This window comes from Lontra canadensis, unplaced genomic scaffold, assembly GCF_010015895.1.
Source record: "Lontra canadensis isolate GAN:19392208 unplaced genomic scaffold, GSC_riverotter_1.0 scaffold13, whole genome shotgun sequence".
Lineage (NCBI taxonomy): Eukaryota > Metazoa > Chordata > Mammalia > Carnivora > Mustelidae > Lontra > Lontra canadensis.
Window position 1 is genome coordinate 3,858,236 of NW_022631007.1, and position 27,444 is coordinate 3,885,679.

The following is a 27,444-nucleotide window of genomic DNA, read 5'->3' on the forward strand; positions in this document are numbered from 1 at the left end:
AGCTGCGCATTATGAAAACATTTGTCCACAGGATGAGAAAACTGGGAAATACACAACGTGAATATCACAAGTGTTCTTCCCATTCTCAAATCTTTGCAGCTTTATACTTTTCAAAGCAATGCCAAGTAAAACCATGCCAAAATTGTACTTCCGATGTCAAAGCGGCCATACTTGACTCACAGTTATGCCCGACCACGGGGGCTTACGTCATTCTTTTCTCTCCTTCCCACAGGATGTGCTGGGTGGCATCCTGGTCACTGCAGTCCTCATCGTCCTCACCTACCCTGCCTGGACCCTTATCGACCGCCTGGACTCGGCCAGCCCCCTCTTCCCCGTGTGTGTCATCGTGGTGCCCTTCTTCCTGTGTTACAACTACCCGGTGTCTGACTGCTACAGCCCCACCAGAGCGGACACCACTACCATTCTGGCCGCAGGGGCGGGGGTGACTCTCGGGTTCTGGATCAATCACTTCTTCCAGCTCGCGTCCGTGCCCACCGAGGCTCTCCCTGTCGTTCAGAACATCCCGCCACTCACCACCAACATGTTGGTCTTGGGACTGACCAAATTTGCTGTGGGGATCGTGCTCATCCTTCTAGTGCGTCAGCTGGTACAAAACCTCTCCCTGCAGGTGCTCTACTCCTGCTTCAAGGTGGTCACCAGGAACAAGGAGGCCAGGCGGAGACTAGAGATCGAAGTGCCTTACAAGTTCGTCACCTACACGTCTGTGGGACTCTGTGCTACGACCTTTGTGCCCATGCTGCACAGGTTTTTGGGACTGCTCTGAACCTCAGAGTTGGAAGGGAGTCCCCTGGACCAGGGAGCCCAAACAGGAAAGGGGTGAGGTGGGCAAGTTTTGACAATACATTTTTCTTTAAAAAAAAAAAAAAAAAGAACTCCTAAGTCACATGTCCATTTTGCTGATAGCTGAGATCAATGTTGCTGCTGTGTGAAAGGAAGTACTGTGTCCTAGGACCATCAGTCTGTAAGCATCTGGCCGCAGGGGAAGCCAGGCTAAACCCGCAGTCCGTTCTTTGAGGGTCTCCCGCCCTGTTAGACGGACTTTGGGTCTAGTCGTGGGCCGGAAGGAACTGTGGCCTGGTTTGGGCGATCCAGAAGAGACAGGCATGATCTGAGAGGCTGGAGGTCAGTGTTTCTCTTCCGTTATGACCTTGCCTGGCATAGAGCCTCATGTCCAAACTTGGGACTAGGGTCCGGAGAAAGGGTGGCGTCGTGTAGAACTGCCTTCTTTGGACAGGGTGACATTTTTGTTATGACTCGACTGTGCCCACACAGGTGGCAAGAGCATTGCGGACCACACCATGGGGTGGTAAGAGACGGGAGCACCCGTGGGAAATCGTGGGCAGGAGCCTGTTTCCCTCCAGAGTCCCGCTTTCTGGGGGCATTCGCTCGTCCGTGTCCGTGCATGTTGCAGAACTCGGGTTGTGTTTCCCCACTCTGCTGATCCAGGAAACCCACTAGCTGCCCGCGCCTCTGTACGTCGGGGTTCCCGGGGTGTCCTGCTCTCTCCTGCTTCACCGCAACTTGGGGCGAGCCCTTGGCCCGTATTTGGGTGTTTCATGCTTCCCTACAAACTGGGGAGGCGGCATCATCTGCCTGCAAGAGTGGCCCCATACAGCCCGTGAACTGAACCCTCCCTGGGCCCCGACAAGGAGGGAAGTGGCCTCCGGGATGTTGCTCCTGCATTCCTGTTAACTTTCTGTAAACCGATTTTTTCACCTACTAAATAGTATCGGGGGCTCCCTTCCCATCTCCCTATCTCCTATCTCATGGCAGTGTTAATTAATGCACTTAATGTAATTAATGCAAGAGCAGGGTCAGCCTCTCGGGAAGACAAGCTGACCAAACACAACACAGCCTTTCAGCCTGCGTGTGTCCTCATGGGGCGTAGGAAGGCCGTGTCAGGGGAGCACGCCTTCCGGGGGCACATCTTCCGCTCTGAAGGACCAGGAACACGCATCAACAGTCCTCTGAAAAGTTAGCAGAAATGCGTGGTTAGGAAGTCTCTTCTGCAGTGTGGGACCTGGGCCGCTGAAACCAGGGACTTGAACCCCAGCCCCTGGTTTCTGGGCACTTACTTCAGGGTTGGGCTCTTCCCTCTGCCTCCAGTGTGAAAACAGAAAACCCCATTGGTCCTGATTTCAAACACGGCCCCTGAGCTTTCTGTCGAGGTCCCCTTTGCTATGTGGCTCAGTGCTCAGGTCTACCGAGAACAATGTTGAGGAAACCATTCTGCTTTTCCTTCGAATCCTTCTGACATTTTTCATAGTTAGAGGAGGCAGGAATCAAAAGGACCTGCCATTTATTTGACGGTCTTAGAGCAAACTCTGCCTAGTATTTGTGGCAACGTACAGGCACCCCTGCCCTGGGCCAGCCCCGCCATCCACGCGGCAGACGAGGCATGTTCCTACATCATTTTTAGTTGCTTTTTCTGAAGCTAATTAGCAAAAGGATCAGGGTTTTCCACTTATATCTTTTGAGAGGAGGGGCCGTAATTTTCACAGCAGTGGGTGTTGACAATTCACTGAATTGTGTGTGTGTGATTTTTAATGCTGTCCTTTTAAGTCCCAACAATAGGACAGCAATCAGCTGTGTTAATGTATTTAAGGCTATATTTACACGATTGGATGGAGGGTGATTAGCTTTGGATCTTAAAGAACAACCCAAGGGCTTGTCATGGTTGGTCACTTTTTTTAAAGTATCTCGTTTTGCAACTGGAAAATTAAAAGAGTGTATATTGGTGAAGACCATTTTAGTTTTTGAGCTCTACTGCTCTGCAGGAACGGACTGGAAAAGTCACTACCTGCTTCCTACTCTTGCTCACTGGCCCTCCTCTGGCACTTGTTATACCCTCCCAGGCCCGAGGTCTCTCTCACACACCCCACCCCTATCCCTTCAAAGAGCAGGCCTACTGGCTCCTTGGAGACATTTGGATTTTCTCTCTGGGGAGAGACTGCCCCCTGCTGGCATAGCCTCGGTCATGGTCCAGAGCCCCTCTCCTGCCAGAGACTTGGAGATTAAGACTTTTAAAAGTCAAACTCACCATGATGTATCCAAGATAAACTTAGGACCTGGGGTCTGGCCAACCCTGCATTTGGAACCCTCAAAGCCCTCAAGACGACTTGGCACCTCCAGGAGCTCAACAGAACATGCCCTCGTCCTTACGGGCAGGCCCTCCCAGCCCCCTCCCACTCTGGGCCAGGCCCTCCTGCGACGTCCTTACAACCAGCTGTCGCTCCGTGCTGGTTTTGCTCAGGCCTGCATCACAGCAGAATATGCAGAAGGAAACACAGATGGAATCCTGAACTAAAAACCCTTAAATGGCTGTGGCCGAAGTCACTCTACAACATGCCTGAAGGTCGCACTGTAACCTGGGATTTTTCTCCCCCAAGTAGGCATCTCCTGCTTCCCGGGTGTAATCAAAGCATGTGGTGTTTTGGGGCCATATGCTCCCGGTTTCTATTTTGGAAGCTTTCAGCTGTCTTGCTTATGTACTGTATGTAAATTTATTCTTTTTAAAATAAAATCATTTTGTGTTTGATTATGACTTCTTATTAAATGTTTCAAAGGCCAGTGTTGGACTTCCTTGGATTTTTTCCCCTGGACTTTTCAGGGTTTTCAGGGTTCAGTGGACCTGAGTTGAAAAGAGGTGGCAAAAAGAAACGACAGGCTATCCAGTTTTCTGTCGCTGTCCTAATTCAGTCGCATGCAGGTGTTGGGGAGTCTCATGGCCACCATCGATGTGAACAGGAAGAGGAATGAGCACCTCCCATAACTCCTTGATACTTACCTTAGTGTCGTCAGAGATAAATGTTACTGTGTGTTGAAAAGTAAATGTTACGGTGTTGCTAGTTAAGGTAACTTAAAGGTTTTCATGAATGAGTCCACTGCTGAGCCAGATGAACATGACCCGATTTCATAATCACACGGTTACAATGATATGCTCTGTCTTTAAGCATCCCAGATTTCTACTTGAAATGGTACAGAGAGCTGACCCTCATTGGCAAGGTCGGGGCTAGGAGCCTATTTGTATTTTTAATACCTACTCTGCTGGGTACCATGGACATGGGACGTTGGATGGGACCTGATCTGCCCTATGTAGTTCTTCCAGGAAAGAGGAGACTGTGGCTCAGGGAAATGGAGAAGAGGGTAGGAAGGGGAGATTAATTCCTGCCCGAGGCCCGCAGCAGCTCAGGGAGGCTCCGGGGAGAGGCAGTATGTGAGCCAGGCTTCCAGAGCAGATGGGGTTTGCACAGGGACGTGATGAGAAGTAGGTAGGAGAGGATCCTCCGTGGCGAGGGGCAGCTTGCCAGAGATACTTCCCCCAAACACCTGCAGCTCTTAGAAGGAGAATCCAAACCGAATCCAGGGACTGACGACTGTGTGTGGTGCTGGAACAGGGATGAGCCAGGGGCTTGACCCTGCAGAACCCAATCACAAGAACAGGAAGGAGGGGTGAGAAAGCCCCTTAGTCCGTTTTATGTCCCCATGGTACCATTCCAGAAGAGGTGACACCCAGAGGTGATTTCCTAGTCTCCTCCACCATTTCTTATTCAAATATTAAACAGTCGGCAGTGGGCACCTTCCCCTTCCGCCATCTTGGACCTGGCCTCTCGGGCTTAGCTTCATTCCCAGGGCCTCTTGTTCGGCATTCAGCAGAGGTGACGGCTGCTAGGAACTCCATCCCTGTCCTTGGTCCCATTCCCCCTCTTCTCTTGGTTCAGTTCCCCAAACTTCTCCAGTGGAACTTGATTTAAAAGTATTTGACCTTGATCCTGGCTCTTCAGGAGACCTGTGCATGTGCTCGCTCACATCCCTCTATCCGGGAACGGAGCCCCGGTTCTCTAATAACAGGCTAACCAGAACCAAGGGGCATAGATGCATCTAGTTTTAGAGGATAGATGTTTGCCTAAAAGCTGTTTCGATTTTTTTTTTTGAACTTGAATTTTAAGTGCACCCAGGGATTTGCTGGTTATAAATGGCATTTTTAATCATATGGCAATCGTTCATTTCTGTAAACATCAGGCTCTTCGATGGATTACTCGGGGTACCCCATGTGTCCATTGTTCTCTTACAGCAGGGCGCACCTGTAGTACAGACTTGACTATTTACAGGACGCATATGAAGAAGAATAAGAGTTGGATGCAGACCATGAATAGAATGTTACATTTTAAAACTGTAGCCACATGAGACAAGGGAGCTCTATGAAGCCAAAAATCCTTTTTCCTTTTCCACGCCTGTCTATGTGGCATGCAAAAACAAACAAAAAAAGCAAGGATGCAGCGAGGAGTTCCGGCTGTGACGCTCCTTTAATGCACACACTCAGCACAGCTGCTGGCCTTGCTGCACCCTGCTAGGACAGCGGGGTCCCCTTGCCGGGGGACCCCAGTGGAGGTGTTCAAAGAACGTGCCTCCTGACAAAGCCAGCATCAAATGGCTGAGGCCGGGGCAGGGTGCTCAGTCGCCGCTGCCTTCAGGCCCTGGACCTGCAGCTGCGATCCGAAAGGGCTGGGGCCTCCTGGGATTCAGGTCTGCGGTGTATCTTGGTCACGTGGGGACCTGCCGAGCGGTGCTGTGAGGGGGGCAAAGGATGCCCGGGGCACACCGAAGCGTCCTCGTGAGCCATCTTAAGTTGGTGCCAGTAAGAATACATCGCTGGAAAGTTATTTTTGTGGTGAATGGAAAACCGTAGCATAATGTCAACTTTTCATGAAGTCAATTCTGTTACTACATAGATATTGGTATTATTTTTTTCGCTTTATTCCTTTATCTCCTAGTTTTTATGTCTAGAAGGTGAAAATATGATCTTCTATCAATGTGTTCGTCTCTCCTCTAGCATCTGGGACAGATGGAATACAGTTAGAATAATATCCTCCCTAGGGGTGCCTGGGTGGCTCAGTCATTAGGTGTCTGCCTTTGGCTCAGGTCATGATCTCAGGGTCCTGGGATCAAGCCCTACATCGGGCTCCCTGCTCAGCAGGAAGCCTGCTTCTCCCTCTCCCTCTGCTGCTCCCCTGCTTGTGTTCCTTCTCTCTCTGTGTTTCTGTCAAATAATAAATAAAATCTTAAAAAAAAAAAAAAAAGAATATCCTCCCTATTCATTCTATCATCTCTGCCCTGTCAGTTTCGGATTCTTTTTTTCCCCCCTTCCTCATTATTGGTGGTATTTCCCAGCTTCTTGGCTTGCCTGGTAATTTTTGATCTGATGCCAAATACTGTGACTTTGACATTGTTGGGTGGTGGATATTTAGTGATACTGTAAATATTCTTAAGCTTTGTTCTGGGATGCAGTTCATTCCTTGCAAATAGTTTCTTTGGGTCTTGTTTTTAAGCTTTATGAGGTGGAACTGGAGCAGCGGTTGGTCTAGAGTTGGTTTTCCCTACTACTGAGGCAAAATCCTTCTGGGACTTCTCCGCATTGCCTTGTGACATCTGAGGTTTTCTAGCTGTGGCTGGCCTCAGTGAGCTCTGGGAACGGTTCCATCAGTTCCTTCAGGTCTCTGTGGATGGTTAGAGGCCGTCTCCTCTGTAAGAGACGTGCACAGGCTAACCGCTACTCCCCTGGAGACTGGCCTTTGCAGACGGTCGGGTCCAGTGACTTCCTGAAGGCATCTCTCCTACAGGGTCCTTCTCTTCCCTACTGCGCAGCTTGTTCACAGGGCGCCTTTCCATCTGGCTGATCTTGCTTCATCCGCCTTGCCCCCCCCCCCAAACTCTCCATTTAGGTGTTCTGCACACCTGAGAAATGTCTACACCCGTCCATCTCTGGTTGGCCTTCTACTCGCTATATGTCCAGCATTCACGTTCGTTTTACCACGTTTGCACCCTTTGCAGCTGCCTTCCAGCTGGCCCAAAGCAGGTGGGGTGTTTTCAGACATACTTTCATGCCTCATGACAAAAAGTGATGCCTTGTGGAATGCAGGAAATTTCTTTTGATACGAGGTTTGGTATCAAACAAGTGCCTTTCCTCCGTATCTTCACTTTTCTGTCCTAAGGACAGCTTTGCTCCGAATGGCTGGGAAGTCCTGTAGTTTGGACACTGTGGTTACCTCTTACAGGGGCCTCCTCCTAAACAAGGGTCGGGGGCAATTCAAAATGTTTTCTAATGGAGAATCAACTCCTGTCCCTTAAATAGAGAAGACAGAGGCCATACCTTACGGACGAGTGTAAAACTTGAATGGAAAACGTGAGCATATTCTTAGCACCCTGCCATCAGTCACACGGGGGCAGAAAAGTCGTGCAGGGCCTTAGCCAGACACAATTCAACTGAACTCATTGCTGGAGATATATTGGTCAACCCACAGTGGAGCTGTCACGTCTGCAGTTATCCTTCTGTGTTTACTAGAAAGTTAAAGGAGACTATGATACTTGACAACAAAGCAGGCAGTGGTGGAAACTAAAATCACTTTGGGTCTGCTCTGCCTTCCCGCGGCCCCACTTGTTAAGGATTGGCTGCCTGGGTCCTCCCCCTTTATCCAAGGAGGCCCATTGCCTCGTGCTGACTTTGCTCGGGGGCCTTAGGGAGCTGCTTGCTGACTGTCCCAGAGGTGTACTGCCACATCAAATTTCACTGTGTATGCCAGCCTCTATTTTTTTTTTTAAGTAATATTATTCAAGTTCCTTATAAGCCACAACCTGAAAGATAGCAGATGTGTCCAGTGCTTTTGTTGAGTTGAGGGCCTATTTCACTGAAGGCACTTGTGTCCCTTTAAGGCATCTGTCTGCCAATTTTGGATAAAATGGACCAAAGAGCCAACTCAAGAACTTGGGGTTTGTGGTATTTACAGGAAACATCAAGCATGAACGGAAGCTAAGACTGAGACACAAGATCGTAAGCAGAGCTCTTTTACCAACCTGATGAGCTCCGGAATGGCTGAGGGCAAGAAGGGCAGCTGGGCGAGCTGGTTCCTAGTTCGGCTACTCCTGTTCAAAAGGTAATAGTAATTGAGCATCTGCTACATCTAGGACTCTGACCTATTGGGATAAGACACTGCTCGAGTGCAGAGGTCACATCTAAGAACTATCTAAGCATCCCCATGCCTCTCAGAATGTGTCTGCCAAACACCAAATGTGGAGGTTCACGTAGCCAGTAGGGCTGGGTTTTTGTGGCCTCCAAGCTAGTGCTGGTTTAGGGGGAGGCATATGGAAGTCCATTGGTCACTGTAATTACAGAGTTGGAAACAAGAGAATGTCAACAGAGGAAAAGCTGAACAAATTATGGCCAGCCATACAGTAGTGCATCATTTAAAACAAGGAGCTGGGTCTAGAGGGACTGACCTAGTAAAATGGGACATGCCAAGTGAAATGTCGTGAGACATACCATGTAAAATAGAAATCAAAACGTGTTGCAAATCAGTAGTCATCAGTCTGACTCAAAAACCAAGAGCACGCATGCACGAGCACGCGCGCGTGTGTGTGTCAGGGGACGAGGGGGTATGACGGTCTAAACTAAGACAAATGTCAGAAAGAGCACAAGCTAAATTATTAACAGGGGTTAGTTACTTTAGTAGGAGATTGGGGGAGGAAGGGTAGATTAGCTTGGGAAGGTTTTACTTTGTACAATTTCCTAAAGTAGTTAAGATTTTTAACTTTTTGTGTTTTTCAGTAATTTTTTATTAAAAAAAAAACTCAAATTTCAACATTTTGGAAAAGTAGGAAAATGACACAAAACACTGTAATCTACTGAATCTGTCACAATCCCATTTATTACCCATGGGACTTTTGGGCACATCATTAATCTCTCTGAGGGCTAAGGTTCTCATCTCCTCAATCAGCGAGAATTCCTATTTCTGACTAACTCCTCTCATTGTTAAAAAAAATAATAATGCTGAAATGAGATCATATGTGAAAATACTTTGTAAACCGAAGAGCGACGCAGGAACATCAAGCTTCAGTGGAAGCTCTCTGTAAGCTAGCACAAGACACCAATTCTAATTTCCCTCTTGATACTCGGGCTCCTGGTTTCTCCTAAGAAGGCGTGTGTCTTCTCCAGCAAAGGTTTTGGCAGAGCCCGCCGACTGCCTGGGCTCCAGTCCAAATGCCCCTGCCAGGACAAGTGTGACCTGATCTTCCTGTGGAACCTCAAGGCCCAGACTGGAGGTTCATCTCTTCTCATGTACCCGAAGTGGTGTTTCTTCTTATGGTTTTCTGCTTCGGAGGGCAGAAACCTCCCCATGATGGATGGAGTTGATCTTTCCCCTTTCATGCTGGGATCAACAATCAGGGATGAGTGGGTTTTCATTACAAGTAGTTTCTGACCAACCAAAATACACCCAGGTGGCTGGCTGCTAACAGAGCAAATGGCCCCACTCACTTCAACAGCGGCGATCACGTGGCCCACAAACCAGGACTACCCACAGGAGACCTGAAACCGGGGGAAAGTATCCCCTTAATAGCAGTGGACCAGTAAGACACTCTGAGCAGGCATACCAATTCTAAAATTCATGCTCTTAAAAAAAAGAAAAAACAATTCATGATCTTTTACCCTATGCGTGTATCTGTTGTGTAAAATGATCAGGGAATAGCTTCTTTCCATCGTCCCCAAGGGCTTCCTCTGTGCCCTTTGCAGTCCCTTCCCTTCCACAAGCTCTAGCCCACCAAACTGCGTCTGACTTTTCTAGAATTTCATATATGTGGAATCACAAGTAATCTTGCGTCTGGTTTCTTTTGCTGAGCCTTGGGAACCATTCATATTCTTCAGTAGTTCATTCCACACACACACACACACACACACACACACACACACACACCGCCTTTTTTGCCGTGGTGGAAGGGAGGAGAATCTTAAGTAGGCTCCATGCATAGCACGGAACCTGACAAGGGGCTCGATCTCATGACCATAAGATAATGACCTGAGCCGAAATCAGGAGTTGGACGCTTAACTGACTGAGCCACTCGGGCACCCAGCAGTTCCTTTTTATTACCAAGAAATACTCATTAAAAAAAAAAAAGAAAAAAATACTCATAATATAGATGTAGTAGAATTTATCCACTCAGCTGCTAATGAACATTTGGGTGGTAGCTACTATAAATAACTTCCTTCTGTTGCCACCAGCGGGGCATGGAGGTCCCACGCCCTGGTCTCACCAATACTGGGTATGAACCGGGTCTCTCAAATTTTAGCCATTTTAATTTGTATTGTGGTTTCTATCTGCATGTCCCTGGTGATTAATGACGGTGAGCCTCTTTTCAAATGCTTATTTCCTGTATCTTCTTTGGGGAAATAACTGTTTAAATCTTTAAGTATGCTGGATACAAACCTTTTGAGGTTTTTTTGTGAGCATATCTCACTTCCTTTAAATGCTGTTAGGTTCTGCCTACAACAGATTTGGGAAAGAACAGGATAGTCTGTATGTTCACAGATCCTGCTAGGTTGGACGCTGCTGCCCTGACGCAAGGCAGTCACAGGGTGGGGTTCCTCACAGTAGGCTCAGCAGAGCTCCAGAAACATAACCCTTCCTCACTCCGGTAGCTATTTCTACTGGAACTTAAGGTTTTACATTTTGTGTTTCATGTCATCTTAACAGTAACTAAGGACTTAAACATTAGACCTAGCTTTTTTCACTATCAGTATCTACTGGAAGAGTCTAGATCAAAGTATAAAAGTAAATTAGAAGGCAAGACAAGGAGGACTGACAGAAAATTCGCTTCAGAAGAGATCCAGTACTTCCCTATAAAATAAGACAGAACCTAGTTGCTCAATTAAATATTTAAGGCCACGATTTTATAATACTGATTACAGTGAAATGTATGGCCTCGGGCAGAAGTAATTTTTCACTGTTTCCGATGTTCCCGGGGCGCTGCTGTCACCATGTGAAACTTGGCCTGCAGAACACAGCTATGCAGCAGGTGCTCAGTCTCAGGGTATCAGGGAGTGAAAGCACCTCTGCACATTCAAATATTTCAAATACTTGCGACATTTTTTTTCACTTTAAAATAACTTCAACAGCTGTAAGACTAACTGCTAGACTGTCACTGCTTCCTAATGGTCTCCTAAAAATACTGTTTCCCAATGCTGAATGTCAAATGTGAGCACTGACTGGAAATCTTCCATTCTCTCCTACTCGTGCGCCCTGCATCCAAATCTGCTCTCCTGCTGTTTCATCCGTAAGCCTCCAGTCCTGTGCCCCTCTGGGCTTTTCCTAACCATGTAGCTTCACGGACACTGTGTTCGCACAAGCTGGCCTAACGCAGGGAGTGGGCGGCATTTATCCACCGAGCCAGAATCGCTTTATACTTTATTAAACATTAAAGCGTAAATGGATACTCCCTGTGGAGAGGGCTACAGGACACCAGGGAAGGAGAAGGGGACACTCAGGGAGAGAGTCACACAGCGGAGCCCCATCTTCACAAAAATGGCTCAATATTGATTTCCAGGGAGGAGCAGGGCATGGTCAGCTCAAATTTGGTGATGACGTCAGGATGAAGGACCCCAAGCTTCCCGATGCTCTGACCCCTGGCAAAGATCTCCGCGCATCTCCCAGGGAAGAAAGCAGGGCCTGAAAAAGAGGACAGAAATCAACGTTTCTCCTGGCAAAAGCATCAACAGACTTTTAACACCTAAGTTTTTCATTAGGCTGCTGGAAAAGTAAGTTCTTTAAACCACTGGCTAGGAAATAAAAGTGCCATCCTCATACTTTCTAATCTTGAAATATTTGGTATTATAGCAAGAAACCCTTAAAAGGAAAAGGTTAAGGGCAAATATGAAAGTTAGGGCCCTGCATGGATTTTTGTTTTTGTGGGTTTTTTCATTTGTTTGTTTTAATCATGGGGCTCCAGGAAGGCAGGATCAAGACAAAGAGGCTGGAGGAGCACAACTAGAGAAGTCCTTGGGGAGCTCCACAGGGAGGAAGGACAAAGGGGAGAAAGGAAATGTAAAACTGATGACCTTGCATGGGAAGAACGTGTTTTGAAACAGGTTTTTCCATAGTCCTACCTGCTAGATAAAAAGTCCACCCTGAATCCATTTACAATTCAAAACTCACTTTTCTACCTTATTACACAGAGAAACAAGCTGCATGGTCACTGGCAGGCTCAAGCTTTGCTACCAGAATGCAACCCACATTCCTGCAGGAGAAAGAACTTTCTCAGTAGTTTTAGAGCACCTCCTGTAAAACCCACGCTCGCAAAGGCAAGTACCAAACCAGTCTGGGGTGAGCCCCGAGTTACTTACGACAGGTGGGAAGTGCTCTCTTCTTCTGGGTATCAATGCATAGGGCTAGGGCTCAGCGAACCAAGAACTGTTATGGAGGTCCAAACAGCTAAAAACAAGCAACCATCCGGGCCCACTCCATACTCGCTAACTGACGAGGGCCACAAGAGTTCATCAATGCTTCAATGCTTGTGCCGTACTCAAGATTCAAAAAAAGCTGACTCATTTCACTTGCCACCAACTTGAAAAGGGATCAGACCCACAGCTCCCAACTGATTCAACCAAAACTTTTACCCACATGAACTAAAAATACCCAGCAGGGCTGGGCCACAAGCCTGCAGCCTGCCATCTCAGAGTGAGTGCATTATTTATGAAAGAATAAACTGCTGAGTCTCTATTAATGGCTCCAAGGTCAGCAGGATGAAGAAATACAGCACTGGCGGGGGAGGGCATGCTGCTAACAAGTCGTCAGTACCAGCCACACCGTAAAGACGCAGGACAATTCCACCTACCTCACAGTCAGCCTAGGAGGATGTGTGTTTATATTCCTGAAAAACATTTTTAATTGTCATTCTTAACCCCCAAAGCACCCTGGGCTGGAACAGGTGGCTTGTTCCCCACAATCCCTCAAACTAAACAATTCTGCCCCACTGCCTTATTAAAGCAAGACTTTCACTGCACTGCATTTGAAATAGAGGGCCCTGCCCATTACGCCACATCCGGGGACAGGGGCAGAGAGGGAACTCAAAAAACACAGAAACCCAACTGGGCTGATAATGTAGAGCCTTAGTGAGATATGAATAGCACTAAATCTAATAAAGATGGTCTACTTATTTTCAAAGCTTTTATTTGTCAGAGACAGAGGGAGAGAGCCCAAGCAGGGAGAGCAGCAGGTAGAGGGAGAGGGAGAAGCAGGCTCCCCGCTGAGCAGGGAGTTGGATATGGGACTCGATCCCAAGGTCCTGAAATCATGACCTGAGCCACCAGGTGTCCCAAGATGGCCTATTTTAACACTATCAAAACAAGAACCCAGTTTACAAAATTCTGCCCCTCTCCCTGGCCCAAATCTTCAAACGACAAAAAAGTGAAGCTGATATAAAGCATTAATGCTAAGCAGTGTAACCAAGAATCAGGAAACCTTCACTTCACCATGCGTTACCCCTTTTTTATAGAACTATAGCGGAACACCCTTCGCTAACTGGAAAAAACAACAACAAAAAACAAAACCAACCTATTTTTAAAGGTCATCCAGAAAGGAAGCTTAAGGTCTTCTCTGGTAACCTTGCCATGTTTAAGAATCCTCAGGGTGTATCAAAATCCTTCCTTTTTATCTACAAATTCCAATTTGATTGGATTCATTTTAACTGAAGCATAAAACCAGACTATTTTAGAATCTAAGCCAGATGTGCTAGTTCTAACAATGTTAGCAAAATAAAGCTTAAGAGATAAGAACTTAGAATTTTTACTTCATAAAACAACTTTTTGAATCAGCACTTTTTAGCGAAACCCAGTTATGTTCTTCTTCAGTGAGCAGGCGTGACAATGCCGTCTCTGCCCCTTTCTCCGGAAGTCTGGACCACGCTTGGCTTTAGCTCATTAACCAGTCGGGTCTCAGTCAAACAAAATGTTCCTATTACTAAATACAATTTTCCCTCTTTCTGAAGAAAAGCAAAGAAAACTGAAATCTGTACTTTGCATTATTTAAAACATACTCAAGTAGGAGAGTATTCTACCTGATGTAAGTATCAACGACTCTCCGCCAGCACACAGATCTGTCAGAGCCCCTATCCCACCCCAAGTCACGCCCCGGCCAGAGGGCCCTCACTGCAGAGGAGCTGCTTCCCAACCGAGCGGGCGCCAGAGGGGTCCTCTGGCCTCTCAACCAGTGCTAATGCTCCCCTCCCTACCGCATGTAACAATGACATTCACTAATGCATTTCTGTATAAACTTTGCTGAAAACCGCACACTTTAGCCTATGACGACCATGATCATTTTCTTGCCATTTTTCATTTCTCACAAAGTCAGATGATGATACGAAGCCCTTAGGATGTGCTTCCTGTTTAGTTAGAGCAAGGCTGCAATTTTGTTCTTCACACGCACAAGCTGCGAGGCACACAAAAGGGACTTGACTGATGGATGTGGACTAGAAATCCTGAAAGGAAATACAAGACTGAGTGGTTGCAACCAAACCGGGCAGCAGAAAGGAACCGCTCCAAAGAAGGCAGTCAAGAGAGCGTTGCTTCGCTACCGAAACAAGGGCACCTGCTGGGACAGCAATTCCACCCAAGTTCAAAGACAAGGGCGTCTCCCATCAGCAGCACTGTGGCGGTGCTCAGTAACTCAGGTGGATGGATGGATCCTAACACTCTAGAGCCGGGACAGGAGGCAACTTCAACGAGCCTTTCCAGAAGTCACATCCAAACAGAGCCACAATCTGGGTCTGGGCTTGTGAAAAACCGTACCCGGATGGCAGAGGCCACTCTAACCCCCTCAACAAAAACCAAACAGGTGCCTCTGGAGAAAAAAGCAGCCTGCTGGGTCCAGAGACAACGTTGTCAATTCAAGGAAAACCATGTTGTCCTATGAATGGGAAATCTAAAACTCAAAATCTAAAAAATACAGTTGCCTACTCTTCAAGTGTCTAAGCCCAAAAAGAGTTCCTGGTTTGCTGTAAAGACTCCAATTTTCAACCTGTGCCCCAAACACTCCACAGCACAAAGCCCCTCAGCCCACTTTTCCACCTGGTTCCTGACACGGATTAAGCGCTCCGCTTTGCTGGTATCCATCACAGTGAAACAGCCTCCAACATAAAACAGACCCAGGGGAAAATAGCGCTCTCTTGCCGAAATCCATGGGGAAGCCCAGACAAAAGAAACATCAGTTAAGCACAAGCAAGAATTTAATTTCCAAAACTTAGTGGGGTGTAAGTAAGTCCCTTAATTAAAGCTTTTGTAGCATCTCCTCGAGGTCTGTAATTGTCTCTCTGTGCTCAAGCGGCAGGACCACTTTGAGGACCTTGGGGGTAATTCTCGGCCAGTAACGCAGCCCAGCACCCAGTCTTTAGCGCATTTTCTGGCTAATTGACCTTCAAAGAGTTTGTGAGCTCCCACTCTTGCTCGTTGCCAAACACCTTTCACAGTTTCTTTTTCCCCTGTCTTTCTTTTAGAGTCGTATTATAGGCCCAAAGTTCGGATAAGCTTTCCACAACGAGTCATTCCTGTAATTTTATGAAGCATCGGAAGTAGAGGTTTTGGGCGGTAACTGAGCAGACCCCTAATCCGAACGCGGGACAGGTTATCAAGCATGAGGCCCTTAATGCCTTAATCTTCAACCCCTGCCAGTGGCTATATTCAACTAATTCATCTGGTACTTAAGTTCGCCATCTCTAATAACCATCTGACTCACAATTTTATTTTCCCCTCTCTTCACATCACTAAGACATGCTTCGGGATTCAAATCTACATACTGTTACCTGCCTTCATCACCCCGATTTTCTCCAAAGAAAGATAAGAACAAAACGAAAAGGGGCAAGGAACTCTGAGAAAGGACTGAGTGTATATCTCATGTGTCCAAGCAAAAAAGAGAAACCATCACTGTCGGCTTAAATATAAATAAATACAAAATGCATAATTCTATTGATACAGGAGACCAGTGGGCCAATTGAGTGTGCTTTAAATCTGTTCCAAATGACCGATGATGTAATATGCGTAACAGAATAGGAATAATCACTTGACAGGCTGGTCCCAGGGATGGCCCTACCAAAGCCTACCTGTCCTAAATCTCTAATTCTAAATACAATTAGATATATATAAAATAATCCATTCCATGGTGGAACAGTCTATCCTAGGAAAAACACAAAGGACAAAAAATCCCCAGTGTTCCATTCTCGAGTGAAGCCAGCAGAGCACGGCACAGAGTGGGGCACAGGTCAGAGTGGAAAGAGGGCTCAAACCATGTTTCCTTTCCCTACACAGGACACGTCTCCCGGTTTCCCACCAGCTCTCTGAGCATGGAGTAACCATGACTATCTAACTCTGCTGCCAGCACCTCAACCTCCCTTTCCTTTTCCGAGCAGCGTCAGTTTAAAGGAAGAGGAAGGACAAAATAAAGGGCTTTAAAAAAAAAAAAAAACTGGGCACACACTTAAACTGAACATGGGAGCATGGCTGGTTGTTCTCCAAGTTTTCAAGGCAAGAGTTTTTGAGCGTACAAGCAGAGTTATACAAAGCGGGGAGAACCGAAGGGGCAAGGGGGAGACACAATGTAGGCAACATATTAACTTATAAAAAAGAAAAAGGTAGGAATAGAACAGAAAACAATCAGAATAACTGAGATATATGCCCGCATAATTTATTTCCCCCGATCTCAGTCCACTACAGTTTGGGAGAAAATATCTCTACAAAGATCACTTAATTTGTAAGTGGAGACTGAATAATTTCCAACTGGTAATATAAAACACCCATTTTCCCTCAGATGTATACAATTCTTCACCTTACATCTTAAGTGAAATATTTATGGTACCTAAAGTCTTTAAAGAGAAGGGACCTAATCCCTTGAGTATAATGGCTATCTTTCATCCCTTTCAGAAGATCAAAAGAAAGAAAAAGCCCTTACACAACTTTACAGTGCTAATCCCAACACACCTGCAGACATCATTAACTCTTAAAGCGAAGGCAACCGGACATGAGGAGACCGGGTGCCTGCTTAACCCCACAGCACGGGACCGGGGAGGACGCCTGTGCTCATGGCAACATCCTATCGAGACAAGACAGACAAAACCCCTACTGGATCCTGGAGACTTTATTCTTAAAAAGTAATCAGCAGAGCCCAGACTATCTAGTCTTCGAATAAAAAGGAGAAATGTCTTCAATAAAGAACCTTTTAAAATAAATCACCACAATCAACCTTATGATAAGTTTTTAGAATCAGAACTCCGAAGTTTCCCAGTTTTATTTTGTATAGAGAAATTTGCCATTTATTTCCATGGATATCACTTAACATTTCTTAAGATCTACTTTAAAGTCTAATCTTATGTGCCTCTCATACACACTCATATTTAAAAACCTGAAGGTGGTCAGCAATGTTCGAAGAATTTAAATGTGATCCATCCAATAACGATTTTAAATCAGTCTCAAATTTACTTGTATAAAACCAAAGGATTTTTAACTCCAGATTAAAAAGTACCCTATCTCTACTGGTTTTGAAATTCCTATTCTAAAATAATGCCACTATCTGACATGTAAATCATTTCCCCCAAATTGTCACATTTCTTAAACACTCATAGGATGGTTTTAGAATTACAGCCTCAGAAATAAAAGGTATGGATCACCTGCCTTCCTGGGCCAATTAAATGGTTCTTTTCTAGTTTTTCACCTATAAAATCCTTTAAGGAGACAATTTCTCAAGCCAAATATGAACAACTTTATTAATTTCTCCACAATTATAGTGAAATAACAGATTATTATAGGGCTAATTGGGGAAAAATGGGAATATGCAGTAAATAAGATTGTATCTATAATTTCACAATTAGTTAACTTACTATTCAAATTCAGACCTTTGGCCAAAGTGCAGTAAACAGAACTTCCAATGTGTAATAATGATGGATGGGCTTTAGTTGCAGAGTTTGATTACTGCTGACAAGTAGAGAATGCAGGAGAAAAAGGAAAGAAAACAGAGACTGGTAAAGCCAGAGTACCCGGCCTTCTACTCCTCTCCGTCCATCCCCAGGAAAGGCAGTCCCAGCGCAGCCCTGGCCAAGCCCCTGAGGACAAGCAAGCTACAGATGGGGAAAAAGCGAAGCACAAGGAGATTAGGAGACCTGCCCAAGGCGAGCAACAGTATCGGCTACAGAGCACGCTGAGGGTGCCGCGGCCACCAACAGGGGTGCCTCCTTGTGTGGGGCCCAGAGGCACAGATGGCCCACAGGATAGTGTTCTCAAACTTTTGGTCAAGCTGTCCACTTCATGTCTGCAAACTCCCTCTGGTTTAAAATAAAATAAGCAAACAAAACTTGAGAGGGAAAAACAAAACAAAACAAAACCTGACAACCTCTAACCTTAGGACACGCCAGGTACGCTCTGTAAAATCATGAATACAACGTAATGTTGACGAAATGGAACAAACCCCCAGGCTTTCCAGGGAAAAGAGAACTACGTTCTTCTGATCTCACACAACACAGGCACCCTTCAAGAATAAACTCCAGATTCTCGAGACAAAGCCAGAACAACGTGAGCAGCCCAGTCCGCACCACAGCGACACCAACTAAACAGGTGAGGAAGAAAGGCAGGCCCGTCCGAACTCGCGGCAGAGCCTGGTGCAGAGGCACAGGAACTCCCGCAGGTCTGCACACTGGCGAGGGCTCTGAAGACCTGTCCGTGCTCTGTTCTGGAGATGAGAAAATGGTACCAAAGAAGTGAGGAAAACCACCCAGCCGGGCAGCAGCAGGGTGGAGACTCTTGTCTCCGGGGCTACTTCCCTGCAGGGCAGAGTTGAAATCTGCCCTGGGTTTACTCTGGAGAAGAGCTATTCCAAAACGCTGTCCCAAGCTTACCGGACTCGCAACACCTCTGTGGTCCAGGCGGACAGACCCCACCATTCCCACTAGAGATGAAGACGCTGCCACGAGAGGACTGAGTCCTAAATCACCAGGAGCAACATCCAGGGTTGTTTTCACTGTACCACAGCTGACCACGCATCCGAGGGTCTAACAGAACATACTCTTCCTGTCATTTTAAATGGTGTCTCTACCATCTCGGGATCTGCATTTCAACTTAGTTTATATTCATACATGTAAAAAGATTTTTAACATTTCCATTGTATGTGCCATAGTGTTGCCAGACTCTAAAAGTATGTTATGTTGGAGTCATTTCCAATTATCCACTGTTATACAGAGGGCTTCTACAATATACATTGCTTCTTGCTCTTTCTTGGTTTCTTTCCCTTGGCCAAAAGTAATACCGCACAAGTTAAAAAAAAAAAAAATCGAATCCTTGTCTAGCTCATTATATATCAAAGTGTTCAACAACAGACTTCTAGCAATGTAGCAACAAACCACAAACTTACACTAATAAGGATTATGCTGATCCCATCTTGTGTGACCCCAGTTAAGAAATACTTTCCCTTGCATTATACCAACTACTACCTTTTTTAGTTCTACTGGTAGGTGAAAACAAAATGCTTCAAAGCAGCCGAGGAAAATAATTTTAAGAGAAGGTCTCTGTTCAGAGAATGTAATTCAAACAAGCCAGGAGCCTTTAGGAGTTGAGAGAATAATCAGAAACTTTTCTCTTCCGGAAGGTGAGTGCCAAAGTTCAGTGGCTGAGATAACAGCATTGATAAGAGACACACCGGCTACTGACGAATGTTAGACACATCAAAACAGGTCTTACCGTAGAAACAGGACATTCTGGAACTGTTCAGGGCAAAGCATTTTATCTGATATTTTTGCTCCAGTGCTTACTCTTTATGGCCTTCAGTATCAACTCAGAAGAAATAAAAATCCTGAAGCTACAGTCACGGTTTTCCTTTACAGTAAGGCAAGGAAACAACTGCCTGTATTTGCTATTACCCTGGGCAGTGTGGTGGGCCCCACATTTCTCCTTCCACCTCTTCCGGAATATGCGTTTTTCACGTAAGAGCATGGCTCTCACGAAGGCATGGTTTCAGAGGGCAGGGAGATTTTTCTATTCCACCGAATTAGCCCCCATTCTTTGTGCTAATACCTGAAATTGTTATAAAGGGACCATATTTCTGCTCCTTCATAATTAGAAAGACAGCTAAAAATCAAAGCGACTCTTAAGTTCACACTGATATGCACCATCTTAACCGAGGTCAGATCCTTTGCTGAGAAACAAATGTTTTTCAGGGAACAGAAGGAAACACGGAAGAGCAAGAGGGCGAGTGAGACGAACACCCGCGACACAGACGGTCTGCAAGGGCTGCAGCACAGCGAGGCCAGGGGTCCTCGAACACTAGCTGCCACCTCACCTCTGGCCTGTCGGGCCTAGAATAACCCCCGGCAAGGAGATGCCACTCCTGACCCCCACCCGGCCTGCGCCTGCAGTTCTCAGAGTTGTTTCCAGGAGGGAGGAGACGAAGGCCTCGTCACCGTCACCCTAGTGACCGTGAGCACTGCTTTCTCAGACAGGTCAAGATGAGGCCAGAGCTATTCAACACCAGCGTAATGCAAAGTAACTCCTCAAGATCCAAGTTCTCGATTGGGGCCTCGACGAAGTTAATTTGTCCTTCTATCATTTATTTAAAAGCTTGGAACACTGTGAATGTCGATCTGTGGCATTCCTGCAATGACAACAGAAGACTGAGCTAAATGGCAGAAAGCAGTCTCTCTAAACAATCTGGGGAGAGAGAAAAGGTGCTGGCGGATGAAAGCAGCTCTGGAGAAGACAGATATCTAACGAACATATGATTATGGTTCGGCTTCCCCAATGCCTCAAAGTGACAGTAAAATATGCATTTCTCATCTTTAAACAAAGGAGATTATGGGTTAATATTTAAAAATCAGCAAGCAGGGGCGCCTGGGTGGCTCAGCGGGTTAAGCCGCTGCCTTCGGCTCAGGTCATCATCCCAGGGTCCTGGGATCGAGTCCTGCATCGGGCTCTCTGCTCAGTGGGGAGCCTGCTTCTCTCTCTGCCTCTCCCTGCCACTCTGCCTGCTTGTGCTCTCTCTCTCTCTCTGACAAATAAATAAATAAAATCTTTAAAAATAAAAAATAAAAATAAATAAAAATCAGCAAGCAATAGGTTATTAAGGATCCCGGAGTCTTGCTTGCTAAAAAAAGGGAAGATGTTGGTCAGTGATTTTTTAACAACCTTTTAATTTCCTAAACCGTAACAGATAGTAAGCTATTAGCTATCAAACAGTGGGATTTACTACATCAATCTATACCTTTGGTTCAACTAAGCAAGGAGGGAGCAAAACTGAGGCTGCGAGAAAGGTGCTGGCATCGAGTGGAATGACTTTGTTATTCTAAAAGGACAGAAGCAAAAAACCCAAACCAAACCAAACCAAACCAAACCAAAAATCAACAACTCCACAAATACATCACTCTAAACAAAGTCCTTGGATGGGAAACTGGTTATTAAGTTGCAAGGTGCTCTGAGAGGATGACGGATACCAACATTTGCTCCAGCTCCAGGACAGATGGGACCATATACAGAGTCCTCTACTTTGACACAAACAATTACAAAATAAGGCCAACATATAAATACACCATTAGGTTTTATAAACTCCCCAGTTACGGTATAGATGTTTCCTTTGGAGTATCTTTGAATCTTACCAATATATTACATGATTAAGGTCTCACCTCAATTTCTAATTACCTACCTTTACATATAAACAAGACATTTATTTTAATGCTGGAAAAGACTGCCTATGGACTAAGAGGGCTGAGCTGATTAAGGAGACTATCATGCCAACTTTGATTGTGCTTGCCAGTTTCTTAAAATAGTTCCCAAGAGTTGAACAAAGGAAGTTTTCTTTTCCTCAAATAGTCTGACCCATTCAGATATCCTCGTGTTTTCTTCTGTACCTGTTCACTCTAACAGAGGACTTCCAAAAATCTTTCTATCTTTTAAAGATACCAAAGATAGAAGTTCAGATCTCTTCTATTCTTTCATGGATTCCAAAAAAGCATTTACCCTAAATTTAGGAAGTTAAGCAGCATCATTAAAAAAAGAAGAAGAAAGCAAGCAAGCAAGCAGTAACTGGAAAACAGCATGTATCAAACTCTCCAAAGAATATGGAAAAAGAAAAAACTGGGTCTATTCCTCAAATGTACTCAGGATAAATTACAAACAGGTAAGAGGTATGAATGTAAAATAATGAAACACTTAAGCACTAGAGGAAGCACAGGGAATTCCTCCCTCATCATGGAGTAGAAGAAACTTTAGGACTCAAAATCTAGAAGCAATACGGAAAAAGCAAATTTTACTACATAAAAATCTACATGGCACAAAACAAAAGAAAAAAAAGATAATTTAAGAACTTATAAAGAATGGTGTGATGTACATCACAAAGGATTAATATCCCTAAACGCATAAAAAATTTTTAAACAGAGAAGAAAAAGACCAACATACCTAAAGAAAAAATAAGACACAGGAACAGGCAGTTCACAGAACAGGAAATAAAAATGTCCTAAAACACGAAAATATGTTTATTTGCTCATAAGAGAGCGCCAATTAAAACTACAGTAGATACAATTTTCCTCCTAAAGACTATCCCCCAAATAGAGAAGTCTGACAAGTCTGTGAACACAGTTCAGAAAAAAAAGTTCCTCTCATCCAGTGCTGCTGGGTTTGTACAATGCTAGAACACAAGCCTTCTGGAGGAGTATTTGGCAGTATCAAACAAACATATGAATTTACCCTTTGTCCCAATAATCCCATACTTATAGCAATCTGTCGCAACGAAACACTAGCAAAAATACCAGATAACACATGCACAGGGCTAGTCATTGTGGCATTATTTGCAGCAGCAAAGACTGGAAAGACCCTAATTATGTCCATCGTCAGGGAATTAGCTGAATCAACTGTGGAACTCCAAAGCAGCGCTCTGAAAAAAGAAAGCGGCAGATCTCCCTCCCTGTGTGGCTGCAGTGAGCTTCAGGTGCAGATTAAGTAAAAAAACAAGATACAGAAAAAACCTTATGTAAAGTATCAACTCCCGAGTCAAAAACGTGGAGAATACACACATGCATTTTTAAAAAACTATAAAAGGTAACTAAAAACTAATAAAAATCATAACCTATACAGGCAGTGAGGGAACAGTATGATGGGAATAGAAATGGAAGCTAGAATTCTTGAAATACACTTCATTTTGTAAGCTATATCTTAAGTACAAAGAAAACTGAGGATAACATTTAATTTATTGTAATAATCATACTGATTCATTTTTGAAAAACACGTAGCATAACAACACCCAAAAAACAAATCAAGTCGAAAAATGGGCAGAAGACATTAACAAGACACTTCTCCAAAGATGACATACAGGGGTGCCTGGGTGGCTCAGTGGGTTGAAGCCTCTGCCTTCGGCTCAGGTCATGATCCCAGGGTTCTGGGATCGAGCCCCGCATCGGGCTGTCTGCTCCGCGGGGAGCCTGCTTCCTCTTCTCTCTCTCTCTGCCTGGCTCTCTGCCTACTTGTGATCTCTGTCTGTCAAATAAATAAATAAAATCTTTAAAAAAAAAAAAAAAAAGATGACATACAAATGGCTAACAGACACATGAAAAAATGTTCATCATCATTAGCCATCAGGGAAATTCAAATCGAAACCACACTGAGATACCACCTTACATCAGTCAGAATGGCAAAAATTCACAAGGCAAGAAACAATAAATGTTGGAGAGGATGTGGAGAAAGGGGAACCCTCTTTACCCTAAATTTAGGAAGTTAAGCAGCATCTTACACTGCTGGTGGGAGTTCAAGCTGGTACAGCCACTTTGGAAACAATATGGAGGTTCCTCAAAAAGTTAAAAATAGAGCTACCCTATGACCCAGGAACCGCACTACTGGGTATTTACCCTAAAGATACAGATGTAGTGATAAGAAGGGGCACATGCACCCCAATGTTCATAGCAGCAATGTCCACAATAGCCAAACTGTGGAAAGAGCTGAGATGCCCTTCAACAGACGAATGAGTAAAGATGTGGTCTATATACACAATGGAATATTACTCAGCCATCAGGATGAATATCCACCATTTGCCTTGACATGGATGGAACTGGAGGGGATTATGCTAAGTATAATGAATCAAGCAGAGAAAGACAATTATCATATGGTTTCACTTATATGCAGAACATAAGGAATAACATGGAGGACGTAAGGAGGAGGAAGGGAAAAATAAAGGGAGAGAAATGAGAGGGGTGACAACCCATGAGAAACTATGGGCTCTGGGAAACAAACGGAGGGTTTCAGAGGGGAGGGGGTAGAGGGCTGGGTTAGCCAGGTGATGGGTATTAAGGAGGGCACATGTTGTAATGAACACTGGGTGTTATAAACAATGAATCATGGAACACTACATTAAAAACCAATGAAGTACTGTATAGTGACTAACATAATAAAAAAAAGAAAGAAAAACACGTAGAGTAAGCAAATAACATAAGCTCATTAGGAACCGAGATTTTCAATGTAAAGGAAAGAGCTATAAATATAAAGCCAAGTATATTAAGTAAAAATCCTCTAATCCTAAATATAAATTGGAAATATCCACACGAACTCAATGTTTTCTCATTTAAAAGAGGACAAAAAAAAAAAAAAAAGCCACCACCACCACCAACAAAAAAAACCAATTTCCTCAGCTCTACACACCAAAGTCCTAAGAACAACTTTTTTCTTTTTTAAAGATTTTATTTATTTATTTGACAGAGAGAGAGAGAGAGTACAAGCAGGCAGAGAGGCAGGCAGAGGCAGAGAGAGAAGCAGGCTCCCCACTGAGCAAGGAGCCCGATGCGGGGCTCGATCCCAGGACCCTGAGATCATGACCTGAGCTGAAGGCAGCGGCTTAACCCACTGAGCCACCCAGGCGCCTCAAGAACAACTTCTTCAGTAGCAGTGTGCAAGTTCAGCACCCAGATGGCGATCTAAATTAGATTTCTCACTAAAAGGAACCAGGGCCACTTGGAGATACACTTGCTTCCAGGTCTGCCACCAAAAATACACAGGAGCCCAGAAATGTTTTCTATATTATCACCAGCTTTAGAAAAAGCCTCCTCCATGCCCTGTATACAACCATTTCCCCTTCTTCATTTTAGTAAGAACATCCTGACAAAGGTTTCTCAAGACTTACAGTCTTTTCCCTTCTCTTCCAGGACTTTTCGGGCAGAAATCCCCACCCTAGGCACCATGTGTCCCCCAGATCAGGAAAGAGAAAGTTCAGCAAGGAGCTTCAGAACCTAAGGGGGTGGGGAGGGTATCCACAGGTAAGCAGAGTGATGAGCAGAGCAAACTTGCAAGGGGAAAGACGGAGTCAGGTTACAAACAGGGGCACTGTTCAAGTAAATAAAGAACTTAGGAATAACAGAAGCCAGGTTTTTCTCTGCTGAAGAGACACACAAATATGGACCAAGAGAAAACTGGAATGAACCATGAAGGTCTGCATGGAATGGAGGAACTGCTGTGGACTTACAGTCTTCACAATACTTACAAATGGAAGAAAATGTGTGTGTGCATGCACATACGCATGCAAATAAGTCTTACCCCAAGAGTAATAAACACACCCTAAATCTTGGCTTTTACACCACTCCCTAACAAACAGAATCAGGATGGAGAAATGGGGCAATGAAAAGTTCCAGATAAGCCTGAGAACATCTTCTTGTGCCCAAAGCAAGGGAAGGGTAATAAGTAACAGGAACATGTTAAAAGGACACGAAGGGGCACCTGGGTGGCTCAGTCATTAAGCATCTGTCTTTGGCTCAGGTCATGATCTCAGGGTCCTGGGACTGAGCCCTGCATCAGGCTCCCCGCTCGGCGGGAAGCCTGCTTCTCCCTCTCCCCCTGCTTGTGCTCCCTCTCTCGCTGTCTGTCAAATAAATAAAATCTTTAAGAAAAAAAAAAAAGGACACAGAAGCCAGCTTGAAGGACACTCACTTGCCAAACTGGGGACAATGTGAGCATCACAAGAAATGGTTATAATAGATTAAAATATTGAATAAGAAATAATGAGTCCATACAGATATAAGTAGAAAGACACATTTGGAACAGGACACTTAAATAATTTCCAAGTTCTCCCACATGGAGGAAGGAATAACTTTACAGGATACCCTAGTACCTACCACCTTAATGATGAAAGTGGACAGCATCAGATACGAAATAAATGGAGACCGGATGCCACTTGACAAGACAGCAGCATTTCTGCATTTCTCCAAAAATGCCTAACCTGAATTTAACCGTGAGAAAACCATAACCGTAGACAACCCAAAAACTGAGGAATGCACTAACATGCTCACTCCAAAAATAAATAAATCTTAAAACAACAACTCTTTTCAGGGTCACTCCAATGGGTAGATGGACTGATGGTTGGACAGATCTTAAGAAGGAAACATCCTATCTAAATATATACATACATGTTTTGTTCTCTATTGTAATATTTCCTGTTGTGGGAAATGCAACACCTTATTTCATTTTGTTCCTTTACCCTGACAAAATATTAGATATCACACATTATTTTAAGTGACTAATTATGTTGAGTAATTTGAGTTTATCAGGCTAAAAAGGGACTGCCATATTATATTAACTCCTATCATTAACTCTTCAAATTATCAAAGAACTTAAGAAATGTAAGTTCAATCAATGTTTTGGAAGATTTTCCCTTTTAAGTCAGTGTTAATGAAAAATACCCTTAATTTCCAGTACCCAGAAGTGTAAGACACTGTTAGGGACCTGGTCTTCCCGAGCAACTAGAACTGGAGGGCACCCAAGTCCTGGCATCTCACTGCTGACTTACGAGTAGCTGGATTCACAGCAATAGTTCGCACACTCACAATGTGCCACTCCATGTGACAGGAGGCCTGTTGTTACTAAAATCTTAGATACTCTTCGCCAGGGCATGTAAAAGAACAGCAAGTGAAACTATGTAGTCAAGAGTGAGGATATCTAACCATCGTCAATACAGCATTCATGAACGTCCTGCTTCTCTACCACGGTGGGTTTCAAACTTCTTTTTTCAACAGCGATGCTTTGTTCAAATCTTACTTGGGAGTATATATACAAATGGTTTGTTGTTTCACAGCAGCTCAGGAGACGCTGTAAAAGCCCCTCCTACACAACCCATTCCCTGGGAATGGCCCAGGTCCTCATCAGCTGTAAAAACGCACACCGGAACGAAATGCCAGTGATTACCCACAAGGCGTAAGTGCGTCCACGAGAGGAATATCCAGGAAGGGGCGTGGACTGAACACTCCATATGTGCACAGGAGAGGGAGCCACCGAAATTGTGCGCAAAAGTCAGAAATAAAGGGATACAGCAACCGAGAGAAAGAACAAATGATTTTACTAAGAATTTTAAGATGACTTAGGAGTCCACTTTCATCAAGATGGAAACGTGATTCCATCACCTTAGAGCGGGACAGCACTCAATTCTCCCAAGGAGTTCAGGCAGGTAGAAATTAAACTGGAACTGGTAAGTCAGGATTGGTTCTATCCTTGAGAAAAGAAAACTCTGAATACCAATGGCTTAAAGAACACAGAAGTTTGTATCAAAAGCAGAGTTAAGTGCTCTGGGGAAACAGGCCTTTATTCCGAATGCCCACGTGTTCTACTGA

At 44.8% G+C, this 27,444-nt stretch overlaps 2 protein-coding genes across 5 annotated transcripts in view; one reads left to right on the plus strand and one right to left on the minus strand.

The window, feature by feature from the left end:
• The window catches only part of SGPP2 (sphingosine-1-phosphate phosphatase 2), a 106,822-nt gene extending 105,933 nt beyond the window's left edge, over nt 1-889 (plus strand). For all 3 annotated transcript variants that reach the window (XM_032857323.1, XM_032857325.1, XM_032857324.1), the window contains one exon: nt 233-889. In XM_032857323.1, coding sequence (XP_032713214.1) covers nt 233-784 — 552 coding nt within the window. In that variant the 3' untranslated portion in view covers nt 785-889. The remainder of the gene's footprint in view (nt 1-232) is intronic.
• Nucleotides 890-11,238: 10,349 nt separating this feature from the next.
• The window catches only part of FARSB (phenylalanyl-tRNA synthetase subunit beta), a 69,412-nt gene continuing 53,206 nt past the window's right edge, over nt 11,239-27,444 (minus strand). For both annotated transcript variants that reach the window (XM_032857326.1, XM_032857327.1), the window contains one exon: nt 11,239-11,516. In XM_032857326.1, the coding sequence (XP_032713217.1) occupies nt 11,365-11,516 (152 nt within the window). In that variant the 3' untranslated portion in view covers nt 11,239-11,364. The remainder of the gene's footprint in view (nt 11,517-27,444) is intronic.